Raw genomic sequence first — 25959 nt, 5'->3', positions numbered from 1 at the left:
ACACCGACTGGCCGACCGGTACGGAAGTTAAAGACAAACACCCACATACTTGTATGTAAACAGCAAGACCATGGGCATTTAAATAAAGATTATTCAGATTACGTGCATGCACACGTTTTAGATAGACGCAGTGGCTTACTTTAAGACTTACAGTTAAGACGATTACTTTTGAGCAAGAAATTAATAAGAGTTGTTAGCTATAAATGGCTATAAAAGGAAAGTTGATTCTTATTTACTACTCGGATCTATTGTGTCTTTCTCACTGATGTAAGCTCTTTACCTTTTCATATTCCTACTCTTTTGTAAATAATTTTTAACATTTTTTGCTAAGTATTTGATTATAATAAAGGTTCACTAAATCGATATTAGCTTTATAAATTGTTTTCAATAAAGTTGTAAAAGCTAGTTTTTCTTTATATAACCATTTCTTCAATCTTCATGGAAAACATATTCTCGATTCATTGTCATAGTTATAGAGCTAAGCTGAGTTAGAAGTAATCTTCTTTGACATTTCATCGATAACTCTACAACGTGGCAGCGAAAATAAAGTGTTTTTTCTTTACATTCGTTAAATAAATGGACGATTATGATTTATTATCGTAATCTTCTTAAGCAGACTTTACGCAGATCACAAAGCCAATATTATTCAACTAAATCTTACAAAGGCATCCCCGAGAAGCCACAAAACGGAGAAAGAAGACGGCCAAGAATCTGAATCTGAAGAAGAGCTTCAGGATAAACGCCTTCCTGATTAGCTTGAACTACAGCCATCTAATAGCCACGACATCAGTTTTAAGAAGCTCTCCTCCCAGGATCTGCTGGAAGACACAGCATTTCCAGCCGAACCTCAATTTCGAGTCTGTCTACAAGAAGGGCTCTACTAAGCTGCAGCCCCCACTAATGGTCATGGGGAAAAGATATCTGGCAGTCTATTTTTGTGTTTTATTTTTTTAAGCTAAATAAAGACTAGTCTATTTTTTTACAGCTTTGGGTGCATGAGAATCTGCAAGTTTCTAGGCATTTCCCTTTCTCATTTGAATATATACGTTATATGTTGTGAGAAAGATGGCATTAGACGTGCGTTATTTAACATCTACGGGTATTTTTGCATAAACAAAACAACTGTTGTTTGCCAACTTCAATGACGTATCACGTGCCCAATGCCACATCTCTACCAAGTACTTAACATGTATTTATGAAATACTATATACACACTAAGTATATGTGTGTAGCTCAGTTCTTTTTCGCAGTGAAGTACAGAACAGAACAGCGTTTTAGTCGTCACCAGTTTCCGGCGACGCTGCCTTTGTTTTTGTTTGCCTTTAACCCCCAACTGCAGCAATTTAGTCGCTTATCTTGGTCTTTTCTATAATATCTGTACTATCCGAATGACGCAGAAGTTTCGCTTTCGTTGTCAAACAAACAGTCGCTCCCCCCCCTACACGCCTTCGGTTAAACTTTAAGCCTGGCACCTTTGCGCCTAGTTGCATGTTGCAAGTTGCAGCGACGAGTGGGGCGCAATATTTACAGTAATTGCAGTCCCGGGATAGCTGTTGTTGTTGCTGTTGTTTTTGTTGGGCAGACAGACAACAAATTTATTTTATTTAAATGAAATACGCTCGAGGGCTGCGACGGCATCGTTGCTGCTATTTTTGGGCGCGCCTCGGCGTCTGCGTGTTGGGAAGTTAGAGTTGAGGCTCTCTGGCTTTGGAAGTTGGAAACGTTTTTGGTTGTTTGGGGTGTCTGGCGAAACGAAATTATCATGTCCACCTACGTAATTTAGCATGTGTTTTTGTTGTTGTTGTTGTTATTGCTCTTGTAGTTGGCCTGAGCCTAAATTATTGGTTATAAATAAAACCATACCCGTCGTCGTCGTCGTCGTCGTCACCGTCTGAGTCTGAATCTGAGTCCAAATCCGCGACTACGTCTGTGTTTCTGTTTGCGCCCGCATTATTGTTTCAATCTTGTTCATTTTGTCCATTTTTGGCTTGTAATTGCCAATTTTTAATAGTTCATAGACCATATGTGGTATATGGTGTATAACGATTTGTTGTTTGTTTGTTATTGTAACTGTTGGCGGCTTCTTGCCAGGCGTACGAGCCTTTCCTTTATTGTCTAACAATTTATGACTAAATTGCAATGCGGCATAGGGATTTGCATTTCATTGAATAGAAAGGATGAAATAATATGAGAAAATGCTGCCTTTTATTGATCGAACAATTAAAGTAAGAGATAGGACTATGACTTTTCGGATTGCCAAAACATTTAAACAATATTCATACATTGATAATCACTGTTTAATATTAAAATTAAATATTAAATAGAAGGGTGCTGCTCGAGAGGGCTGTTAGCACCAACAAACCAGATCCAGCTAAAGCAGCCTACAGCCACTCTTCAAGGGGCGGTCTAAAAAAATATCACGAATGCCGATTTATAACAACAATTACTAGAGAAGTAATAAGCGAAAATGCTAACCATATACTTAGCTTTTCCTCTACTTCATATTTTTATACATAAATAAAGAAAAGGGAAAAATTGTAATAGTTTCCACGCTTAAATATTTAAAATATCTTTGAATTTCTTCTTTTATCGAAAGAATTTACATTTTTCAATATCTGTAAACTATATAAACTTCTTGCTCATCTTTTCCATACTAACATACCTCCCCACAAAGGCTCTGTCGATCTCCTTTCAAAATCCGTATTTTAAGTCTTTCGAAATAACCTTCTTAGAGATTTAAGTGACAAGCCTGCTTTGCAATAATATAGGAGCGTCCTTCAATGAACCTTAACTTCACAAACAATACTTTTATTTGTTTTCCATATTGAATAATTTTATGATTGTCTGCGGATTCTCAATCGTTGAATACTTCTCGTTTACAAAATTTAAAAAAATATCCGTAAAAATATGATTGTGCTTGACAGATGCCAGTCAGTCAGTTATCGGGCATTATCCATCATGTTAAAGCAAAGCTGACGATCCAAATTAGTTCGCTTATCCATCACAATGTGTGGGGCACGTTCTAATCCGCTGAAATAAAGATCAACCGGCGATTCAGGTAACAAATCTTCATTGTTTCCCTTGACACGACACGCCGAAAATCGTTTCCAAGAATATAATTCTTAACCATACTCGCGTATATGCGGGTTGATAGTAGAAAGCTCAGAACGCCCCAAAAAGGTTTCTTTTATACGCATTTCAAATGCTCGACAGACGGCCAACAATAGCAACAACATGCGTATTAGCCACAGTCAACAATAGCAACAACAGCAACAACAACTTGGCTGGCTTATGCAAAACAAGCAAAGCAAATCAAATGTTAAAATGCCAAATAAACGGCATGTTGTGTTTTATATGATTTATCTGCTTTGTGTTGTGTGTTATGTAGCGAACAACAAAATATATTCAACAGCCACAGCAGCAGAAATTGAAACTTCTACCTGGGAAAAAAACAAAAACAAATCCAAACAGCAAAAGGTGAGCTTGTGCCTAAGCCAACCCTCTCGCTCTCCCACCTCTCCACTCACGCGCTCACCTTGACCGCACACGGCACACCAACAAATTTACATATTGCTGAAGATTTGACTTCTTCGGCTCTGCCCGATCGTTGCTCCAGCGAAGAGATACTCGAACATATGTTTGCCATTGTTGTTTGTGTTGCTAGCTACCTCGATAGACTAACAAATTGGCAAAAGCAATTTGTTCACACAGTGAATGTTGGCTAAATGAAATATTAAGGCTTCTAGCAATTTATATGCCCTCTACACGAAGGGGAAAAGGCGTGTACTAGTAAGTATCTAACAGGGAGAAGGAAGCATCTCCGACTCCATAAAATAAATAAATTCTTAAGCAACATGACGAGGCGAATCGATATAGCCATGTCCTTTGTCCGTCTGTCTGGATGAACGCCTGGTTTTGGAGATGTTTGAGCCCAAATTCTCCAAATTAGGTATAAAGAGTCATCTAATATTATATTATTTTATTTATTTTTATCCCCATTTCAAAAACTTCATAAATTCAAACTTTTCACATGTACTCTTAATAAAATTATTTACTTTTGTTTCAAAAAACAGCCATCATAATAGAGCGGCATTTAAACCTAATTGATTGGATATGTGTTTGTATTAAAAATATGTAAGAGAAACTGTTAAAAAGTAACTATTTAATTCATACATTGAATAAATTACGAAGAGGTTGAAAAACGTGAGCCAATCAATCCGTCTTTGAAACTGGGCAGCCAAGAATTGTAATTTCTTATAGATGCCAATTATTAGGTTATGTTAGGTTGCTTTGGTTAGATTCCACCCACTTAGTTCTCCAAAGCTGTTTCTGATGCCATATGTAGTAATCTCGTTTATTTAAGGGACCGCCCTTAACCACCCGGTACGTGTGACGAATTCAGATGTATTAATAATCTACATTTTTGGTCATCCATTAAGTTCGTTTCAAAATAATAAAACCATTTAATGAAATCTGTTGCACTGAGACAATGAGAAATGAGAAATTAACAGGAGAGCTGCAAACCTAAAATTCATAACGAATGAAGTTCTATTAAATGTATTAAACATAGAAGAAGAATACGTTAGATGAAGAGTTATAAAAAATATTTATAAATTCTATGATGCTAGAAAACATATTATTCATACAAGCTTGGAATTAAAAAGACTGCACTTGCATTATTTTTAAGTTTTGCCTTCTAATTAAAAACTGTATTAATTGAAAAGTTTGTTAATAATTGTTTCATAAGTCTGCAGCCAATCCTGACTGTATTTATGTACAATTTTTTTTAAAAAGTTTTTTATTATTAATGCTCATTATAAGTTGGTTGTTTTGTTTTTATCAACAACAATAAATAATAATAAACATATTGTTTTTTCCATAATGTATTAAGCGTTCTTTTTTATGGCTTGAAGCGTGATGCGACCTTTTTGTGCAGGAAATTAGCATTTTGTAGTTAATTTGCGGTCACGTCGAGTGGCCCGCAGCACTTGCCACCTAAAGACGGTGAAAAGATGATGATGATGACGAAGATGATAAAGAAGAAGTCATTAAGTTGACTGCGGCAGCTGTTTTGTAGCAAGGCGATGGATGTCTTCAATAGCGCAAATCACTTTCCAATTAAACAACAATTTCCCTTCAATGCACTTAATGAGTTTTCACCAAGACTAAATAGAGAAGAAAATACATTGTGCTGCAACCCAATCATAATTATAAACTAATTTGAAATCAAGATGCCCTTCTCAACACATCATTATTTCAAAGAAAATGCCAACGGCAGCGCCGCTATCGCTGGCAAATCTAATGTGCCCCAACGTAGACAGCTCCACCAGAAGCAGCAACAACAACAACAATAGCAACAGCAACTGCAACAAAGGTAGCAACAACAGGCAGGTGTAAAGATGCCATAACTCAGACGCTGCAAGGCACAGCAAGCCTTGCAACAGCTTTTTTCCAGCTCTATGTCGCGCGGCATGCGCGAGAAAATGCAACGCAAAATGGGAATAAGAATTCAATTATGCAGCAAATGTCACAGAGAGTGAAGAACAATGAAGACCATACTACAGAGTGAAGAGCCCTGCCCCTGCCCCTGCCCCTTCTCCTCTTCTCCATCCCTGCCTCCTTCTTAGGATGATGATGATGATGATGATGTATGAAGTGGCAAAATTGTTGCAACAAGTGACTCTGGGCCAAGGGTCGTCGAATTAGCTTTCAATTGGAGTGCAGTTGGGGCCACCGCAAGGCAGTCGCTTGAAAAACGAGACTTAATTAAGTCAAAGCAAAAAGTGCAGCGCAGTGGAAAATGTCGTCGCAATGCTGCCAGCCCCCTAGATGAGCCGCCGCCCCAAGTTGATGAAAAAGCCGAGGAGCAGGGTGTGTCCGAGGTACGGGTTATAGCTTTGACTGCACCGTGGTACGAGCATACACAAAAAACAATGATATATTACAACAATTAATGAAATGCTGGTCATATTACTGGAAATGTCAGGTTGCTTCATTAAAATTGTCTAAAATAATAATTTGTTAAATAATACGATTGCAAACCTTTTTCTAGTTTTCAAAAGTGTTTGCTCTTTTGCTTAAAATGAATATATATTACGATTTACGGATATAAATGTGTATATTGTGTGTACTGCTAACTATTGTTTTAGATTATCTCTATATAGATCCTATTAATATGCCTATTACTGCCAACTATTGCTTTAAATTATCTATGTATATCTATGTCCTATTAATATGCTTGCAAAAAACCGCTACAATACACTTTTTTCTAAATAAATTCACACACATTCTATAGTATTGTTAGATGATCTTTAATTCCATTAAGTCTTATGGAGTATTACTATTATTTCAATCTTGAATCACCTCTGAATAGTTCCCATTAATTTGTTTACATAAGAAACATACAAGAATATTTTTTTAATATCAATCCACACACATTTCATAACATTGTTGGACAATCTTTTATCCCAATTATTCTCATGGAGTATTACTATTATTTTAATCTTGAACCGCCTTTAAAAAGGTTCTTTTTTTTCCTGTCTACATAGAAAGCTACAATACACTTTTTTTAAATATTAATCCACACACATTTCATAACGTTGTGGGACAATCTTTTATCTCAATTATTCTCATGAAGTATTACTATTAATTCAATCTTGAACCATCTCTGTATAGGTCCCAAGAAATATGTTTTTAAATATCAGTCCACCCACATATCTTAACATTGTGGGACAATCTTTTGTGACAATTATTCACATGGAGTATTACTATTATTTCAATTCGAAACCACCGTGCCGGTTGCAAACTAAAGTAAACAGTCTATAAAGCGGAGCTGAGCCTTAGCTATGGGCAGAGGTAGGTAGCAGGGCAAGAGCCTATAAGCCTAAGCCCAGACTAAAGGCAACAAATATCGAAAACGAAGACTGAAGCAAAAACAGCGGCGAGACAAAGGCTAAGGCAAGCAATAGGAGAGACGGACTAACTACTCGCATAAAGGCAGTCAGTAGTCTATAAAGCTAAGCTCCGATTGAGACTAAGGCACTTGCCACTGAGTTACTGAGTTGCCTCAGTTGAGTTGAGTTGAGTTTGTTTGTTATGAAGAAATCTAATAGCTGGTCGCTGGCTTGCCTCTTTACTCGTACTTGGGTGCTGCTGCTGCTGCTGCTGCTGGCAGTTTGCTTTGGCCCAAAGATGAAGCTGTTGGCATTAAGAAGTTGATTTGGACTTAGCTGCTGCAGTTCCTGTTGTTCATGATTGATGATTTGTTACTTTTGCGGACAGAAACTGAGTGCAAGGCTGGTGTTAGGGCTGGTGCTGGGGCTGGAGCTAGGACTGGGACTGGCAGTTTAAAAAGCGCACTTTGTTGTCCAAGTTCTAATAGTTGGCCCATTGTTTGCCTTCAGCTGCACGTTGCATGCAACTGAGAGGCAAGACCTTGCGCACTTGTCTTGCCACTCGGTGAGTGACAGCAGCGACAGAGCATAGAGCTTCGTGTTAATAATTGCGGCATGCAAAAAAATTAAAAGAAAAACAAAGACAGAGATGGAGACGGAGACAGCGAGCGAAACAAAGCCACACCGGCCAAAGTTGTTGGCTCTTGTGTCCACATTAGATGCCGCTAATTGCAGGCACAGACAATGCATATAGCAACAACAACAACAACAACAACCACACCGTTAAAAGATAAGCATTGAAGCTCACTTTGTTGTTGTGCTTTGCTTTGCTTTGCTTTGTTTGCTCGCCTATCTGCACAGCCGCTTAGAATTTTCGTTCCTCCGGTCTGTCCGAGCAGGCGAGTATCTATGCATCTATCAGTATGCATATCTAGCTGAGTGTTTTACAACAGCAACAACAAGAACAACAACAACAGCAGCAGCAGCAGCAGCAATAACAATAACAACAAGCTGCTGCAGCCTGCTCTTTTGTAATTTATTTATCACCATTGTGCGCGCGTCGCTTGGCAAAAGGTGCTCATTGTTATTTTTATTCTGATTCCCCCCTCTCTCACTCCTTTTACTTGTATATACTCCTACCCCCCTTTATCGCCCTCACCATACTAGCTCTCTTAGTCTCTTTGCCACGGAGCTCGGGTCGACGATAGACATATCTTTTGATTTCTTGAACAATTATTTACAAAACTATTTGCCTTGTGGGTTTATCTCTGAAGGTGTTGTGTTAAACATAATTTAATTAGAGATTTAGATTACTGTGTGTATTGCGATAAGGTGGATAGAGGAAGAAAAGCAATTTGCTGCTGAAAGAGAGTACTTGGGTTGAGTCATTGCACTGAGAAAGCGAACACTGAGAGTGGGCGTAGGCTGAAGGGCAGGCAGTTGATGCGAATGGAGAGAGAGAATGGGAGGGAGAGAGGCAGAGTCTCAGCAAAGAAATAATTTAAATGTAATGTTAAAAAAAGCGAAGCTGTACTGTAAATTAAGAATACAACCATAGTTTATTAATATTATGACTTAGACTAGCCAGAGCTATAATGAAACATCATTGAAGTTGGAACTACATAATGAAATGGTACTAGATTTGCTTCTGTTTTGGAAACATCGAAACATGTTATTAAACTTTTTTTTATTTTTCATCAAAAATTACAAAAATCTACCTCAACAGTCTTAAGATAACAAGCATTGCGACTTTCCCGACGAAAGACCGTGAGAGGCATTGAGAGAGGGAGGGAGTCTAGGCAAAGATAATAATTTAAAAGTGATGCTGCGAAATAAAGGCGAAACTCTAAACTGTAAATTAAGGATACAACTAGTCACAGCTATAAGAAAATCATCATATTTTTGATTTCATTTTCACAATATTTTTTACATTAAAACGACACTATTATAGATCTATAGATCTTCTATTATCAAAAAATCTAAACATCTTAAAAGGCTTTGTTTTATTTTCCTACAGAATACGGGCTCGGCATTCTTCGCCAATGATTTATCCCTAATTTGTCCATAACTGAACCTCTGTTCTACTTCAAAGTAACTCAGAACAAAAACAAACGAAAAATTCCAGATCGATTCGGCTGCCCTTTTCTACTTAAAATGTATATATTTGTTGCATTTTGTAATATTTCAATACCTTAAAATACGTTAGAATCAATCTCAGATTCAAAATTGAGCAACTACCAGACTAGAATTCCCAATTGGGTTCTCAATTATAAATTCGACATACAATACTGAAAGCATCCAGCATCCAGCAGCTGACTATTAATATCGATTGTACTGTTAGATAACCAGCTACGGATTTGTTTGTGGTATTCCTCGTCATATCTCGGATTTATTCATTTCTTTTGAATAAAATAAAAATAAAAACCACCTGGAATGGTAAATTTCATATTCTATATTCTTAGCTATTCACAAAGTTAATACAATATTGTTGTGTAAGCTTAGAACCGACTTTTAACACTCAAACTCTATATGTGTATAGTTTGTTTTCCTAGCTTCAAACTCTCTACAAGTATGTATATATGTTTTCGACTAGCTTCGACTTGGTTAAGATATGAATCATTGCTAAAAGGTTCGAGACTCTGACAGCTTCTATCCCGATCCTGGCTGCATACGAGTACTCGTATACCTTTTAAAAAGCACTTGCCTCTAGTTCATTGCCCCCAACAACAAACTAATTAACCTAGAAAAATGCAAATATCTGCACAATGTGCCACGCCCACAGCCAAGCAATTTCTAAGCCAAACAATCAATCAACGTGTGGTGGTCATAAAGCGACGTGCCAGGCTAGGCACTTGAGCACGTTGCCACCAACACCAACAACAACAGCAACTTGGCAAACACCATGCGGATAATGATGATAATGATGATGATGATGACTATGACGACGTCCTACTAAGTCATGAGCTACGAACAGGCGTCACTCAGTGACAGACACACACAAACACAATACACACTATAGGTGTGCAAAATAATATTTATTGTATGTAGGTTCTATTTCAACAGCAACAACAAGAAGTATTCACAACCTGGCCTAAGTGGCACATGAGACCTGAGACCACAAAGGGCAACAATAGAGTGAGATAGAACCATGGAAAATGCACAGTTCGCTGATGCTGTTGTTGTTGCTGCTGCTGCTGTTGTTGCTGTTGTTGTTGTTGTTGCTGTTATTGTTTTCTGTAGCAAGCTGGCGCAGTGCCAATAGCTCAATAACACCCCGGGGACCAATTGAGATCCTTTTGGGGGATAGCCAGAGCTCACAACTGCAAGCACTGTGCAAAAAAACCAGTGATATTTTAAAGAAAATATGATCATGGACTTCAGATTTAAGAAATATATTTAAAAAAAAGAATAATATAATAAATTAAAAATTGCCTCAATACAACTGAATATTAACTAATAACAGCTTTAAAAGGATGCTACGAATATGATATATTACGAATATAAATTCCTTGTCGAATCCAAAATGTTCGTTTACAAATCTGTTCTCGCTAGAAAGGGAGTTGTGCATTTATCTCGCCCAACTTTGGTCAGAAAATATTAATGTGAAAAGTGATTTAGATAAAAACATTCGACGCTGTGTGTTATCTAAATTCTTTTTTAAATTCTATCTATGTTTGTTGATAAAAAATAAATAAATAAAATTTAAAAAATAAAAATAAATAAATAAAATAAATAAATCGGTTAATCATTAATTTAAAGAATGAACCAACTAGCATGAATCTGGCAAATCGGAAAAATTACATACATACTCGTATACTATATTTGAATACTATATTTCCGCCACTTCATTTGTAAATATCCAAAAATCTACTGTAATAGACCATGTTAACAAGTATTGAACAATTAATAAACATATTTAAATCAAAATCGAGAAACATACTAAGGGGAAAAGTACAACCCCAGAATTTTTTTGAGAAGAACATACTATATGTACGTTTATCGCTAGCGAAGGACTCAATTATAGCAATGAAATATACGCGATCAATGCAATTATGAAAACAACGGTTTGAAATAATGGCTATACTTCAATAGAACCTAATGGCCAAAAATAGTTGGGGGTTTTTTAAGTTCTCAACTATAAATTACAAATCTGGTACTCATATATAGCGCACCTGTTTGAGGATGTTTTGAAAACACCAGAGAATTCAGAGAAGACTGGGTTTTAGCCAATTGACAGTAATGGTCAAGTTACTAACCAGCTTTAAAAGATAAAGGCTTTTGAATAGAAGAATGATGATGCGTTTTAAAAAAGATAATTAACATTATCTTTAATTTGTTTTACAAGAAGAAGAAGAGCTCCTTTTACAGGTAATGAATAGATGGGCAACAATAATTTCCATTGTAGAAATTAGTCCAATTCTTTACCTTCTCAACATGCAAATTAGCGATATTATGAACGGAAAATGGTATTTTATCTTGAATGACGATGGATTTTAAATAGATAATGCGAATTATCATTATTTTTATGAGACGTGAAGAGCTCCTAGCAACAATTTTACAGGCAATGTTTTCCTAAATAGATGTGCGGCAATAACTAAACTTCTAATGCAGAAATTAGTCCAATATTTTACCTTCTCAACATGCAAATTGGCAATATTATGAACAGAAAATGGATTAATATTATTTTAATTTTTGTAAAGTTCCCATTTCTTGCAGTGTAGAGAAGAACTTTGGCACTTGGTGGACGACGACGACGACGACAACAACAATGTCGGCGGCATCATTGGCCATGCCAATTGTTTTGCTAGACAAATAGACGACCGGAGAACTTGCTGCACTTTTCAGAGTTGGGAGAGTTGGGAGACGACGCCTGAAAATGCTTGGCACCCAACTGCGTTCAACTGCGATTGCGACTGCGACTGCGCCGTAGGCTGACGCCGCATCGAGGCGTCGAGTCACGCGCACCGGTAAGACGAGTTTGGCGCTTTGTGGGTCTGCCTCAAGTTCATGACTCTGCAGCAGCCACAAGCAGCCACAGAAGAAGAAGAGGAAGCAGAAGCAGAAAGATCAACATACTGGGCATATTTTTATTCTTTTTGTTCATTTTTGTTTCCAGCTTCGAACAGCAATCGCTGCCAATGTGGCAATCCTTTGACCTGATGTCAACAGTACATAATGCTGAAAAGCTGCCTGGAAAACTAGTTCAACGGAATGTCTTATACATCAGTACTGGACTGGACTAGACTCGACTGGACTGGACTGGACTTGACTCGACTGAGGAGCTAGCATGGCGCCCAAAACAACTTTAGCTGTGAATTATTTGAAGTTGATTGACAAGCTGCACGAATGAATGACCTTGCTGCATGGTGATGCAATTAGCCACAAGCGAGGTAATGGGAAACATTATTTAAAGGTAATTTCGTGGACATAACTGAAAAGACTTGAGCACTTTTCAAATGACTCTGTCATGAAGTAGCAGCAAATACAATAGCATGAATCCAATTCAGATTTAAGCGTTTTGTTGGAAACAAGTTTTAGTGCACAATTAAAAAATTGGTTGGACACGTATTTGTGGAGCTGATTAGCGATCCTAACAAAAATTTACTTGTTCTATGGGTATGCAAAAATTAACGGGACTATAACAATAAATAAATGTAATAGAAATTATGCCTATTTGGATTTGAAATTGCCTTAGAAGCTGAACAGTTGCTGCAGATTCTTTCGCTAAAGACTGTGTTTAGGTTTAACCGATTTGGATTCAACTTAAATGAACTTTAAATTACATTTTCATAGACATACAATTGTGGGCAGTATTCTACAGCGGGACGAGAGCAAATAAAATAAAATAAACTCGTGATGTCTAGGAATTAGGGGCGGCTTCACATCAAATTTGGTTAATGTAGGTTTAGCCTTTTCCCAGATCTAGGGGTTCATCCAGACGAACGCACATTTCTAGATTGGTTTGCCATATTCTGGGCTTTTTCTGATTGTTACATACCTAACCCTCGCATCCTACCCTTTGGGTTTTATTAAATTAAATTATCATCAATCAGTCGAAAAGAAGTATTGTAAAGAATTAACAAAGTTACAAGAAATCAGCTGTACGTTTTGGCTTATAAAGTGCCAGGCTCGGTTTTAAGATAATGACCTTTCTAAATGTACAAATTAGAGATCGAATATTAATATAATTATTTTATTATTTATTAAAGACACAACTTAGACTGTAAAGACGAAAGTTTTATGGCAGTGTTTTCAAAACATATTTGAAACAATTATTTTCAAATAAGGAATCTGAAAAAAACATATTATACCAGAAAAATCATTTCTAAGTTCGACTTTTTTAGAGAACTTTCACTATGAATTATGTAAGATCTAACTGAATAATTCTACCTTTAAATTTATATTAATTACTTAATTAATTACTTATTATTGAATTCGTTTTCTGGACTTCTAAGCTTTGTCTATAGTCAGTTCTTCAATCATATAGCACTCCTTTCCATAATCTTCTCATCCGTTTTCTTCACCCCAACCCTATTTCTACTTGTTCTATCGTCGCTGTAGGTCTACGAAATATGAGCTTCAATGTTTATTAGCTCTGGGCCTATGCGAGCAGCGATGAACTCTTTTTCAGTTTCTGGGATGCAAACAATGCAATGCTTATGGACACATTATGCAGCACACTTACACACACACACACACACACACACACACATTTGCAGAAGACAACAAAAACAAAAGTGTTGCTAAATATAGAACAAACGCCTTACAGCAGCAACAGGGAAGACAGCGTTGACGTCGGCCTCTTAACAATCGTGGGGCGCAGTGACAGCGACAATAACAACAACAGCAGCAACAACAGTGTGGCAGGGTGACTAACCGCGGGGCACACACACACACACACACGCATTTACACACAGACACAGTGTGGCCCGACGCCTTCTAATTGCCAATGCAGTCAGCAAGAGCGAAAAAAACTCTCTCCTACCCTACTCTCTCTTGTTTGTCCCTCTCGTAGTATCTCTAGTTGTTCTATTTTTATTGTGCGTTGATTTCTCAACTGCACTATGGAATAGTTGATGTAAAATTGGGCCAGAATTAATATTATTTTATTTTAAAATTTTATATTATTTTATATTTTATTAAGGAGAATGAAAAGAAATAAATGGAGTGGAGATCTGGAGATTCTAAAGACTGTGAAGAAACCAATTTCTATCGATTCTGCTTTGAATTAATTTGGCTCTATTATACTGAGAATTCCTATTCCTAAAGAATTATCTTTTATGAAAGGCCTCGTTGTTAACCACTGTATAGAGACAAATAAATAACAAATTGTTATTCGATTCTATAATGTTTAAATAAATGAATTATCCCCACTTTAGTTAATGAAATAAATGCTGCCGCTTTAAATTTAAAATTTCTTATTCCTTGTTCTTCAAAGAAATTTATTATTATATTAATGGATAACCCAGCCATACATTAATACACTTTATAATGTTGGTATTGCTGTTTAAATGAATAAAATGGAACTGAAATTGTTTTAAAACTATTAACCCTTTGTATAGGTTAGGTAGTTGCGATAGAAAAGAAAAGGCCGGACAGTCGCAGAGGAGGTGGGTCACGGTTTCTTCCTCCTCCACGTCTCGATAGCTTCTACAGGAACTGTTAAAATTGTTAAAGCCCTATCTAACCTAACCCTTTGTATTAAGGGACAGTTTCCTAATAAAATAGTATTAAAAAAACTTCAAGAAGTTTGCCAATATTGGAGCATTTAGAAAACTTTATTTTGACAATATTTACCAAATGAACAAATTCAAAGTAGTTTTCAACCAACGCTTCCAGTATTCAAGAAAATATGAAGAGTGCGGAGGACGACAAAGTTGCAGTTGTTGGGTTCTCTCGTTGGATTCTTTTATTTTTAGCAGAAGATGCACTCTTCGCGGCTGTCAACTCAGTTGCTGCAGGCAGTGTTGCCAACGTTGCCACTAATTAATATTTATTTTTGAGAAATTTATTTTTAACAACTGACCCTAATAATTTCTGTCGCATCGCTGTTGCTGTCTTCACCCCTGTCTCTGTCGCTGGCTCTACAACAGCTTCCTCGAGTTCTTTCTGGGACTTGTGCACACATCTTTGTTTATTGTTCTTATTGTTGTTGCTGTTACTGTTGCTGTTGTCGTGCCGTGTTTTCATTTCTGACAATTTACAATTTGTTTATTTTTAGCCGTCTTTTATGTGGGCACGTAATTAATTTCATGTGCTTTGCGGCTTGTCAAAAGTTCTCATTTCTCATTTTCTCTAAGCCCGATTGGCATAATTTTAATTGATTGCAAGAATTCTTAATTTCTATTTAGCTCGCGGCACATCTGATATGTTCCCCCTGGTCTGGGAATTTTGCCAAAGTGTGAACTGTGCTCACACCTCTTGCTTTATGGGGGCTAAGTGCCGAAAGAAATCGATTTGGCCGCCGGGCCCAAACCAAATACAAAATCGTACATAAACGTCGCGTCGCTTATTTGTTGTGCGTGAATACGAAATACTTCAGCAAGATCGATTGATTGATTTCAATGCGAGGGGAGAGAGGAAGCAAGAACCTATGCTCCATGCTAGCATAAAGATCGTTTAGTGCTGACCCAAGAAATTAGCGCAACTGTTAACCGAAAATCATAAATACCGAACTATTTTGGGGCAACTGAGGAAGTCATGCCCACCCGAGGCCAAATGGTTGTCGTGCCACTCGTCAGCCGTGAGACTTGGAGCCACTTGTATAGCCAGCCAGCCAACAACCAACCAGCCAGCCAGCTATGTAAATAATCTGCCATGGAGAACCAACTAGCTAACTACATATTTATTTAAATAGCTGTGCACCGATGAGTTTTCTAAATGAGAGAAAAGGTTAGCCACGAGATGATGAGATGATTCGCTCTCCATCATCTCAAAAGTTGCAGCGTTTGAAATAAAAAAAGGTGCGGCTTTGGGGATAGGTTTTGAAATATGTGTTTGCAAATAAATATGATGGTTCTTTCGTTTGATTTAAAGTATACCATTAATTAACTCTCCATTATTTATCAATATTATTTTTTATTAGCATTTTTTGATGGTAACTTATTAAGAACGTATTATTTCTGCTTAGATTGTAGTGGGGATGGTTTTTAATCAGACATTTATGTTTGGTATTCTTCACATTCTATACACACTTTAAACTTAAATTCTGCATCAAGTTTCCCTCCTTTGACAAAACTATATTATTAGTTAATAATTCATTACTAGATGAGAATCAGTCAGAAGAATTGGCTCTCTTTTATTTACGTTTATTTTTTAGGCAACGCCTAACAATAGTATTATATCAAATGTTAGATAGGACAACATCCAGTTCAGTTTATTTATCTTTTGCCTACTGGAGAAGATCGCCAGGTTTTTGCTTCTCCGTTTAACGAAACTTCCACCACCTCACCTCCCATAAGTTTCTATAAATACACTTAGTAGTATTTAAAAATCAAATCGGATTTTCAAAACATTGTAGAAATCGTTCTTCATCCGACATAAGCTTTTTGTAACACTCTCACTGACTGCTTTTCCATTATCTGCACATTTATATCTTCTCGGAACAATGCATCATTCATGGTTTCTTTGACGAGCTACTGAACTATCAGAAGACGATAATGTCACGCACTTATCGCAACACATATCGTCACGACACTACCTTTCCGCTAATGTTTGTTTTTTAAGAACTCGTGGAGCAGTCGCAGGAGAAATAATACAAATATTTTACAAATCTATTAAGTGTAACTAATAATAGAATGGTAGAAGCCATGTGTGTCAACACAAGTGCAATAGCAACTGTTTCAATAGAAAAATCTATATAGTATAGTATAGATCAGCAGGCGATCGGCCAATAATGTCGTTGAAAGTTGACACACTGGCCCCGCTTCTAAGCAGTTCATACAGGGGCAGAGACAAAAGTCAACAAATTAATACATTAATGCCTAAAATTAGCCATAAAAGTTGAACGCTTGGGGCTGGGCTTACAAAACTTTCGTTCGAACGCGTTCCGTATTTTCTAAAACAAACAACAGAGACAGATAAACCAACAAACAAACAGAAAAGACGACAAAGAAAAACTCTCGCTTTCTCGTGACATTTTTTTTTATAGAATTTACGGCCCGGCCAGTAAAAACTAATTAAAATAACAAAAACCAATCAAAGCAAAGAAACATAAACCCAAATAAAATACGCAGAGTTCCAAAAGAGCCACGAGGCCACAGGTAGAAAGAAACCGTAGCCAAAGAATTCCAGTAATAGGCGTTTGGGGAAAAAGTGAAAATCGTTTCGGAGGCGGCACAAAATACTGCACACAGTGGAAAAATTTACGACAAATAACGCCCAGGCGGTAACTTTTATTATTAAATTTTTATGCTCGAAATTTGTATTTAATAAACATAAAATCGAGGCAATAAAAAACGAAGATTCTCCAGCATTTATGTGCGTGTGTGTGTGGGATTATACCTTTAGAAAAACTGAAGAATGCATAGCTATCAGATAATACAGTAGTTACTACTTACAATAATCGACAACATTTAAGAACGACTACGTATCCGTTGCAATGTTGTTTAATATTTCAACGAAATGATTCCTAAATACTGAAGAATTCTTTACAATTGAATTGACATTTAAATGTTTGACAGCTTCGAAAAGAAGTTCCCCAAAACAGTCCCTTGCCATTCATTGAAGCAATTAGGATAAGGTATACTACTTTTTGAGAAATTCTTTTACTTGATAAAATTTATATGATTTCAAGAGGGTTTGTAATTGACATTTTAACTTATGTTGACATATCTAAGCATTAAATAAAACATTATTCGAAAAATAAACATTCAATGGCAGTGTTTGTATAATAAAAGTGAATACATTAGTGAAACATTACAAACCTATTCTGAATCGAAAAAATATTGCTTCAGTTTCATGAGAAATTAAAATTAAATTGAAACCTTGATAGAAAACATGTTTCCATATGCGAAACGAACTCATTTCTTATGCTGTGATCATAAATAGATTTATAACAATTATTTAAATTAAATTTTTTGAATGCCACTACAACAGCAATCGAGCATTTTGCTATTACCTGAACTCATTTTCAAGTATTTATCGTTATTTTTGCTCATTTCCGCGAATGAATCTCATTTCAAATCTTTTAATTAGGCTTCGGCTCTTACCTATCAATATTTGTTTTACCTTCACGATTTTGAAAAAGGTTGCTGATGGCTTGGGTATGATTGTTCCACTAATATTCGCTGATTATTTTGACAATTTGCATGAATTAAATATCGAATTTGTTCGATCTAAGCATTTATGTTAAATTAAGAAAGCAAAGCGAAGAAATAGTATAGGAACTAAGCGAACAAGTACTATATATAAAGACTGCCTAAACAACAACTGATAAGATTAATCAACATAAAATTGATCGAAACTAACACTTCTTGACAATTAATAACTAAATATTTTGGCAATGCTACACACATTAGGAATGCAAGCAAATTAAATGAAGAATATAATTGAATTGGATAAATTACTTGTAGTTTAGAAACTTTTTCAAATAATATAAAAAATGAACCAATTTGAAATATATAATACATATATAGGCATCTGCGTAATCGATATTCTGATTAGTTCGAGATATTCCAGCTTATTTCAGGAACCTTTTCCATATGTTTTTAAAAACACCAATATTTATAAAATAAAATAAAAAAATCAGATGGTGGAGAATTTGTACAATTATTAAATGAAATCAATTGTGTTCTAATAGCATATTATTTTAATTTAAGTACAATTTTATAACATTTGAAACATGCTAGGTCAGGTAAGATAAGGTTAATCCTGTGGATCACGATTGGGGGCCCCACATCGACCAAAGTTGCTGCTTTAGATATGTGAAATTAAATTATTAATTTTGTTGGGATTTTAGAAAACTCATCCACGTCTAATTCTTCTAACTCCGAGTAACTGTTTAAATATTGAGAAATCTTGATGAACAATTTTTAATTTACTCCAGGAAATAAAATAATACACTTTTTAGTCATTTTAAATTTGATGTTAATCCTTGATTTTTTCTATACTTGTATAGGTACTGTATTATAGGTACCATTTTAAAAAAAAAAGACTAATCATAGAGCTGATTGAATTGCTCCCCACATTTACAAACATAACTTTAAAATGTCAGTTCATTCAGCGAGTCTCCACTGCACTTTTAAAGAAAATTCTTCTATTTGTGAAGGTGCGAACGTACTAAACGAAAGAGTTATTTACTAAACATAAATTTTAGTAAAACCCAGAGCAGAGCAAGTGAGCTTCTTGATTTATATGGGCTCTGTCTAAGAACAACAAAAATTCCTGTCACCTCAGCCCACCCCCACCCCCCACCCCACACACTTGGCATTCTACTCACCCGATTGCATTCCAAGGCGGCCGCGCTGTGCTCCTCGCGCTGCCGAAAGCAGTGACTGCATTTGCTCTTGTTGAAGATATTTGGCGAGAATTTTCGACAGTCGGCGCTCCGTCCCGTTGCTATCGCTGTTGTTGTTGTTGTCGTTATGGTGGACGTTGACATGTTGGTTGTTGTTGCTGCTGCTGCTGCTGTTGTTGTTGTTGCTAGAGTTTGCATTAAGTTATCAACACAAGAAACCAAAGACTAAACGTATGGCAACATTTTGGTTACAAATTTGGAATTTTCTCACACACGACACGCACACGCAAAAATTTCAATAATTTTGCACTATTTCCGTTTTTTTTTTTCCTTTTTGGTTATACTCGTATACACACTTGTACGTAAATATGTATATTCGAATAATTTTTATATGGCTTTTAACGCATGCGGCACTTCATAAAAAATACCAAAAACGAAATAACAAACACAATGTGTTTGGAGGGAGTAGCGTAAGAAGAGCGAGCGACAGAATGTGCGAGTAAGCGAGAGAGGGGCAGGGAAGAGCGGGTGGCAAATGCGAGAATTTAACACGTTTTATGTGAAGCTTTGGCTACAAACTTGTTGTTGCTGCTGTGTTGTTGTTGTTATCGTTGGCTGGCTGCCTCACATATTTATGCAAATGAATTTGAGATGCTGCCTGTGGTAGTTGTTGTTGTTGTTACTGTTGTTGTTCCTGTATTGGTGCCAGAGTAGTGGTGTTGGTGGAGCTACAAAGCAGAGTACACAGACACACATACACGCATACAAATGCACAACAACTACGACGTTCTGTTGTTGTTGTCAAAGAGCAGCGCCAAAAAAGCTTTAACGTGCAGTTGTACAAGTAGAAATGCTTGTTGTTATTGTTTTTAATTAGGCTTTGCTAATTACCCATAGCGGCAGTTGTAATAGTTGTTGTTGCTTTTATTACTGTTCTAGTTGATAGCCGCACTAAAAATAGCCGTCAAAACGTTTCATTAACTTCACTTGTTACTACTACTACGTTACGTTGCGGTCGTAACTCTTTTTCAACGGTATCGTTATAAGTTAAAAAAATATATAGAAATAGCTGCCTAAGCATTCATTTTAATATTATTGTGTTATTTTTTCGGCAGCACAAACTACAAAAATGGTTTTATTTCGTTTTGCTTTGCTCTATGCTTCTTCGCATGCTGCACGCTTTGCGGTGTTTTTTGTTTTGCAGAAACTCTCGTTTACGTTTTATTACTTGATTGCGTTCGCGCGCTCTTTAGTTTCGCACAACGAATCGGTTCGAATGCAGACACGGCACTGACTTTTCTGTGTGTTGCTCTGCGCTATGGAGCCATAAGTTGGAGCATGTGCCTGCAACATGTTCCCTGCACAGCGTGTTGCACAACATGTTCGCTAGCGTTGCGCACTGGTATGACAAGAGAGATTGAGGAAAAGAGTAAATGTGCGCACGCTCTCTTAAAAATTGTATTGCGCGGTGCACTTGTTGCGCATTTTTTGAATTGGCGCGTTTCGTTATTACAGAAATTTCAATTTCGTGATTTCAAAAATAAAAAATTCAACAAATTTTGTCTTTAAATTATAAAAAAAAAGGTGGCACCAAGACAATTATTATTTAAAACAGGTTAAAACAATGAAAACATGGACGAAAATGTCATATTTTTCCTAAATGTGGACAAATTTTGTAAAATTGATTCAGGTATTTTAAAGTGCAGACGTTGGTGTGGTTTTAAATCTGCAATAAATAACATAATGTTTATTGTTGCTATAGAAAATGTGTTCAATCCCAACAGAAATATAATTTAAGAGCGCTAAACACTCCCTTGCAGTTGAAGAGAATAAATCGATGGCTACCAACATTTCCAGCAACATTTTCGAATATTAGCAACACGTAGGCAAAATTTCCAGCAACATTTTTGCCAGTGCATAATTTATGAGTTTCTTGACTCGCCGATGGTAAATGAAAAATGTAATGGAAAATTCACTTTGATACGCTGCCAGCGGAAAACCGAAATTATATCAAACACACATGCGTACCTACATACACATACATACATACATACATAGCTAGATAAATCCCAAACAATAAAGGCAATTAAATGAACGCTTCATTAGAACAACGAAGATGAGAGAGAACCTTAGACAACAAATGTTCAATTGTGGAGGCCTCCACCATTAACAAAGTTGGGCGCTAGAGCTCAAACATTTCACGCTCTTCATGCTGTGTGGCGGTGGTTCAAGTGGATCATCAGCAGTAACAATAACAACAAAAACACCAACAACAATGACTAGAACCAAAATTGATTAATTGCGCTTGTCAAATGCGGCTGCGCTGCTGTCAGAAAGGATGCCAGGCAGAGAGAGAGAGAGGAGAGAGCGAGAGAGGGAAAGCATGCGCATGCGCCCCACTCGATCAAATATTTTGACTGCCGCTGCCTTGGGCTGGGCTGGACTGGGCTGGGCTGAGCTGAGCTGGCAGAAGACAAATGCCTGGCGCTGCCCTGCAGGCACACTCTCGCCATCCCTCTCCATCTCCCTGCTGTTATTAATGCTGCGTTAATGCGTTTTAAATGAATTCGAATTACGTTTTTTCAACTTTAGCCGCAACGTCGGGTGGAGAGGACGTTTGCTCCTACAAACGAGGGATGGTTTAAGAAAATTTGCTCTCGATACATCTAATTATATTCTCAAAAGCGAAACAAATGATGTCAGTTATAACAGTATGTAGTATTTACTTATAATTAATACAATAATTTATTATTAATTATCAATAATAATTATCAATAGTAATTGTTATAAATAATAGACTAATAACATCTCTATCTATATAAACATTTTGTCCTGACTGACTGACTGACTGACCGACTGATTGGCAATCAACGCACAGCTCAAACGGTAAGAGCTAGGAAGCTGAAATTTAGACACAAGATCTCTCTCACAGTGACAAAAGAAGATGTTTTGGGAAATTCTAATTCCAAATGGGGTAAAACCGCCTATAACGTTTGTATGAAAAATCTACAATTTTCATCCGATTGACATCAAAGTTAGTTTGTATACTCTCATGAAGAATACCAGAAAAAAAAATAAAAGTAAAATTTAACCAAAAAAAAAAGGTTCATCAGCATACAATAACTTTACAATTGCCCCTCGCAATTCTCCTAATGAACTTTGCTTGTTGTCATTGCTCGTTTGATTTGTTGATAAGAGAGCAGGCGTTGAGATGAGCAGCATTATCGATACACTTACATGCATTAATATGTTTGTATTTAAAGAGTAGGGTTCATTGGCCGCCATGGCGTATAAATAGCCGTTTGTTTTTTCTCATCTTCTCCCCACTTCCCTACTCCTCTTTTATTGTGCAACTTGCAAATGTTTTAGCTGCGTCTTACGGCATATTATGGCATGATAATGGCTTCTTTTTTGGCCAATTGTTAATGTTGTTGCTGTAATAGCTGAGCGGCCAACAAAAATGCATTAACCATTAGCGCATATTGATTTTGTTGCCACTGTGTGTTGCTGTTGTTGTTGTTGTTGTTGCTGCTGCTGTTGCTGCAGCAGCCGCCACCGCTCATTGAATGGTTTTTGTTTTATGTTTTTTGTGTACCTGCCTCATTCAAATGTCAATCGAGTCACGCGCGCCTGCGCACCAAACTAACCCACGAAGACAGACATGAAACCTATTTCCCTAGATTTTCTTAAATGCTCACTGAACTGGCAACTTCTGCGATATGGCATTGAGCACCAACGGGGGACATCTGAGGAGGGTGCTGCCGCTTCGCCTCTCAATAAAACGGATAAGATCTTTCGCTTGGACTTTAATTGTTTTTCCCCAAGTATATAATTAATAAATAAATTTCAGCAGATGTGCATTGTCAAAGAATGGTTTATTCACTTATTTCTTGCGATTGTGGTCTCCACAAACCTAGCCTCAACCGCCTTCCGACTAATGGAGAATCTCTTATGCGGGCCTGTCTACTGGAAGTTAGTTTCAAAGGCTGTAAATAGATTAAATTTTCTATTTGTAAATGGTTTAAGCTCCATTGTATATATGTTGTACGAACTTAGAAGATGAGGGACGCCCCGGAAAAAGAATCAAAATGCGAATCAAAGTAAGAGAAATTGGACAATTCTCGGGGCTAGCTGAATGAGCTAGCAGGAATACCCCAATGTTACTCTGATCCAGAAAATGTTCTGCAGAAGCATGATTAAAATAACAAATAAAATCCCTACAGTCTTCAATCTGTAAGTGTGATCTCTTATTATAAAAAAGAAAGAAAGAGCGGCAGTTGATCAAAAAAATAAACTTTCCTGCGCACAAGAAAACAGGGGTTTCGAATGACAAAGATGTTGATTGTTCCTAGCACTAAACTAAATCAGCTTTTGCTAAAGGTGCTGGCTATTTATTTAAAAAAGAAAATGGCTAAGCGTTCCTATAGCAGCTCTATGATATAGGAATTACTCGTACGTAGTTAGCTGGTTCCTATATATATAAAGTTTTTGCGGGAATAAGTAGGTTCCTAGTTTCAAAAATACATACAATGCTTCGTTTTGGAGCGCTAATCATGGTTTCGCCCCCAACTTCGCTTCTCCCAGGCCTCCTTCTTCTGCCCATTACAATGGATATTTTTGGGGACATAAGAAATATCTAACACAAAATTATATAAATAGTCGTATCTCCAAGCTTATACCGATTCTTAATTTCTCTCATAATTCATAAATGAAATTGTGTGTATGCCATACACACGTTAATTAAGTTAAGCTCTCGGTCTAGCCCATAAATCTAACCCATAGTCAGCGTATTTTGTTTCTTCTTCTGACGCCTTTTATTTCATTAGTTCGACATAAATCATTGAGACATCCAAGTTGCAGCCCTTTCCCTTCGGCTCTTATTTTAAGAACTTTAGTTTGTTGTTCTTTTTCTTTTTTAGATTGCACAGCTATTTCAGTTGTAAGCTGCTAAGACAAATCGCCGACCCTTTGAGCGATATTCTTGAAGTCTAACAAATATTTTGATTTGCCTGCCCTACCTGGGACAGCGCAGAATCTAAATTAAAAATAAATTAATCAAACTATGCCGGGAGCCGTGTGTTAAATGCGACTTTAAAGAAGATGCAAGAAAATAAATATAAAGCTGCTGATAAAGTTGGCAAATTGTACTGTGAAGAGAAGGCGTAACCCCATGCTTTCAGATTGTTACTCGTAATGCCGTAGGCTGTCGAAAACTCATCTCACAACAAGGTGTTTTTCAATATTAGAAAAAAAGTATATCTTAAAAAGGCGCAGAAACAAATTCAAAACACGAACATAATTTGTCTTGAACAAATGTAAATAGTTTCAAAATAATTATAAATTATTAAAAGTAGGAATAATAAACTATAATAAATACATTTGAGGGATTTGCTTGTTTTATTGCTGCATAGACTTCTGTTTAAATTAACAAAATTGACAAAATGTTTTTTAAATTAATTTGCGTCTCCAGACCTTTCTAAATGACATCTCATTGTATCCCTACTTATCTTTTCTTCTTTGCTGTGGCAGGCTGGCTGTACATTCTTGCTAGCCAATCCCACATATTTATGGCTTGTTATTTGGATCGTTTATTATATAATCAAATAATCGAAACTGACAATCAATTAAAAGCACCATCAAGTATAGTTAGGCAGGGTTCTTCAATAAGTCTCAAGGAGATATGTGGAGTTCTTAACTGGAGTAAAAAAGAATTCATTTAATGAATGAGTATTTAAACTTTTATTTTATCTAAAATGTGGGAAAACTAGTATCTTATTTCAATATTTATCGAAATAAGCAATATCGGACATCCTGTCTTAGAAGCTATGTAGCTAGGCCTACCCCTCAACTAAATTTGTAACGTGTTTTTTAAATTTAATTTTGTAAAAGAAATCAATTTTGAAACCATATTGAAACCATATCTATATCATAAAGCTAGTGTCTTAAAAGTATTTGTATGGAAAACTAATAATATGTTTTTTGGGGGGAGAAGTGCATTTGCGAGCGTCTATTTATGCTGTCGTTGAAAAGCTCTCTTTCTTCCCTATCAGCAGAAACTATTGACGGTACTCCCATTAGCCAATCGGTCTTTAGCGCAGAATCAGTCCCTATTGGAGTCCTGTTCTTATCAAAGTATAGAGGACCGCATATTCCCTTAGGCCAGTGTGGGGAGCATTCGGCTCTGAAATATGATAAGCCAGCCCTATGTCTTGAATTAGTCTGCATATGATCCGCATAGTTGTCTGCTCAACTCTCCTCAACTCTTATCCAAACGGGAGTGATGGAGTGTGGCCAAAAAGTTTGTTGAAAGGACAATTTAAAATCGAAATCAAAATGTAAAAATTGTGCTTTTTGCAACAGTTTTTGCGCTGGCATTTTTAGTTGAAATTAGCATAGAAAAGTGAAAGTTTTGGCGCTGCTTTGCTTTGACAGAGACAAGACGGCGTCACGTTGGCCCAGGACCGTGGCGAAATAGACTCGTATCCACTTATATGCATACGAGTACTCGTACACACAAACTATAATGAATTTAATGTGTAGCAGCAACCCCAACCACAACAACAACAACAAACTGACAGCATGTGCAACATTTAGGCAACTGTCGCAACA

At 36.6% G+C, this 25959-nt stretch overlaps 1 protein-coding gene across 2 annotated transcripts in view; it reads right to left on the bottom strand.

Moving 5' to 3' along the window:
* Positions 1-20629, bottom strand: part of LOC115626324 (protein outspread) — a 146990-nt gene extending 126361 nt beyond the window's left edge. For both annotated transcript variants that reach the window (XM_030521665.1, XM_030521669.1), the window contains exon 1: positions 19333-20629. In XM_030521665.1, coding sequence (XP_030377525.1) covers positions 19333-19548 — 216 coding nt within the window. In that variant the 5' untranslated portion in view covers positions 19549-20629. The remainder of the gene's footprint in view (positions 1-19332) is intronic.
* Positions 20630-25959: the final 5330 nt, after the last annotated feature.

The sequence above is a fragment of the Scaptodrosophila lebanonensis genome, unplaced genomic scaffold, assembly GCF_003285725.1.
Source record: "Scaptodrosophila lebanonensis strain 11010-0011.00,11010-0021.00 unplaced genomic scaffold, SlebRS2 tig00000085-arrow-pilon, whole genome shotgun sequence".
Taxonomy (NCBI): Eukaryota; Metazoa; Arthropoda; class Insecta; order Diptera; family Drosophilidae; genus Scaptodrosophila; species Scaptodrosophila lebanonensis.
The sequence above is the reverse complement of the archived record's forward strand: the minus strand, read 5'-3'. Positions and strand labels throughout refer to the sequence as shown.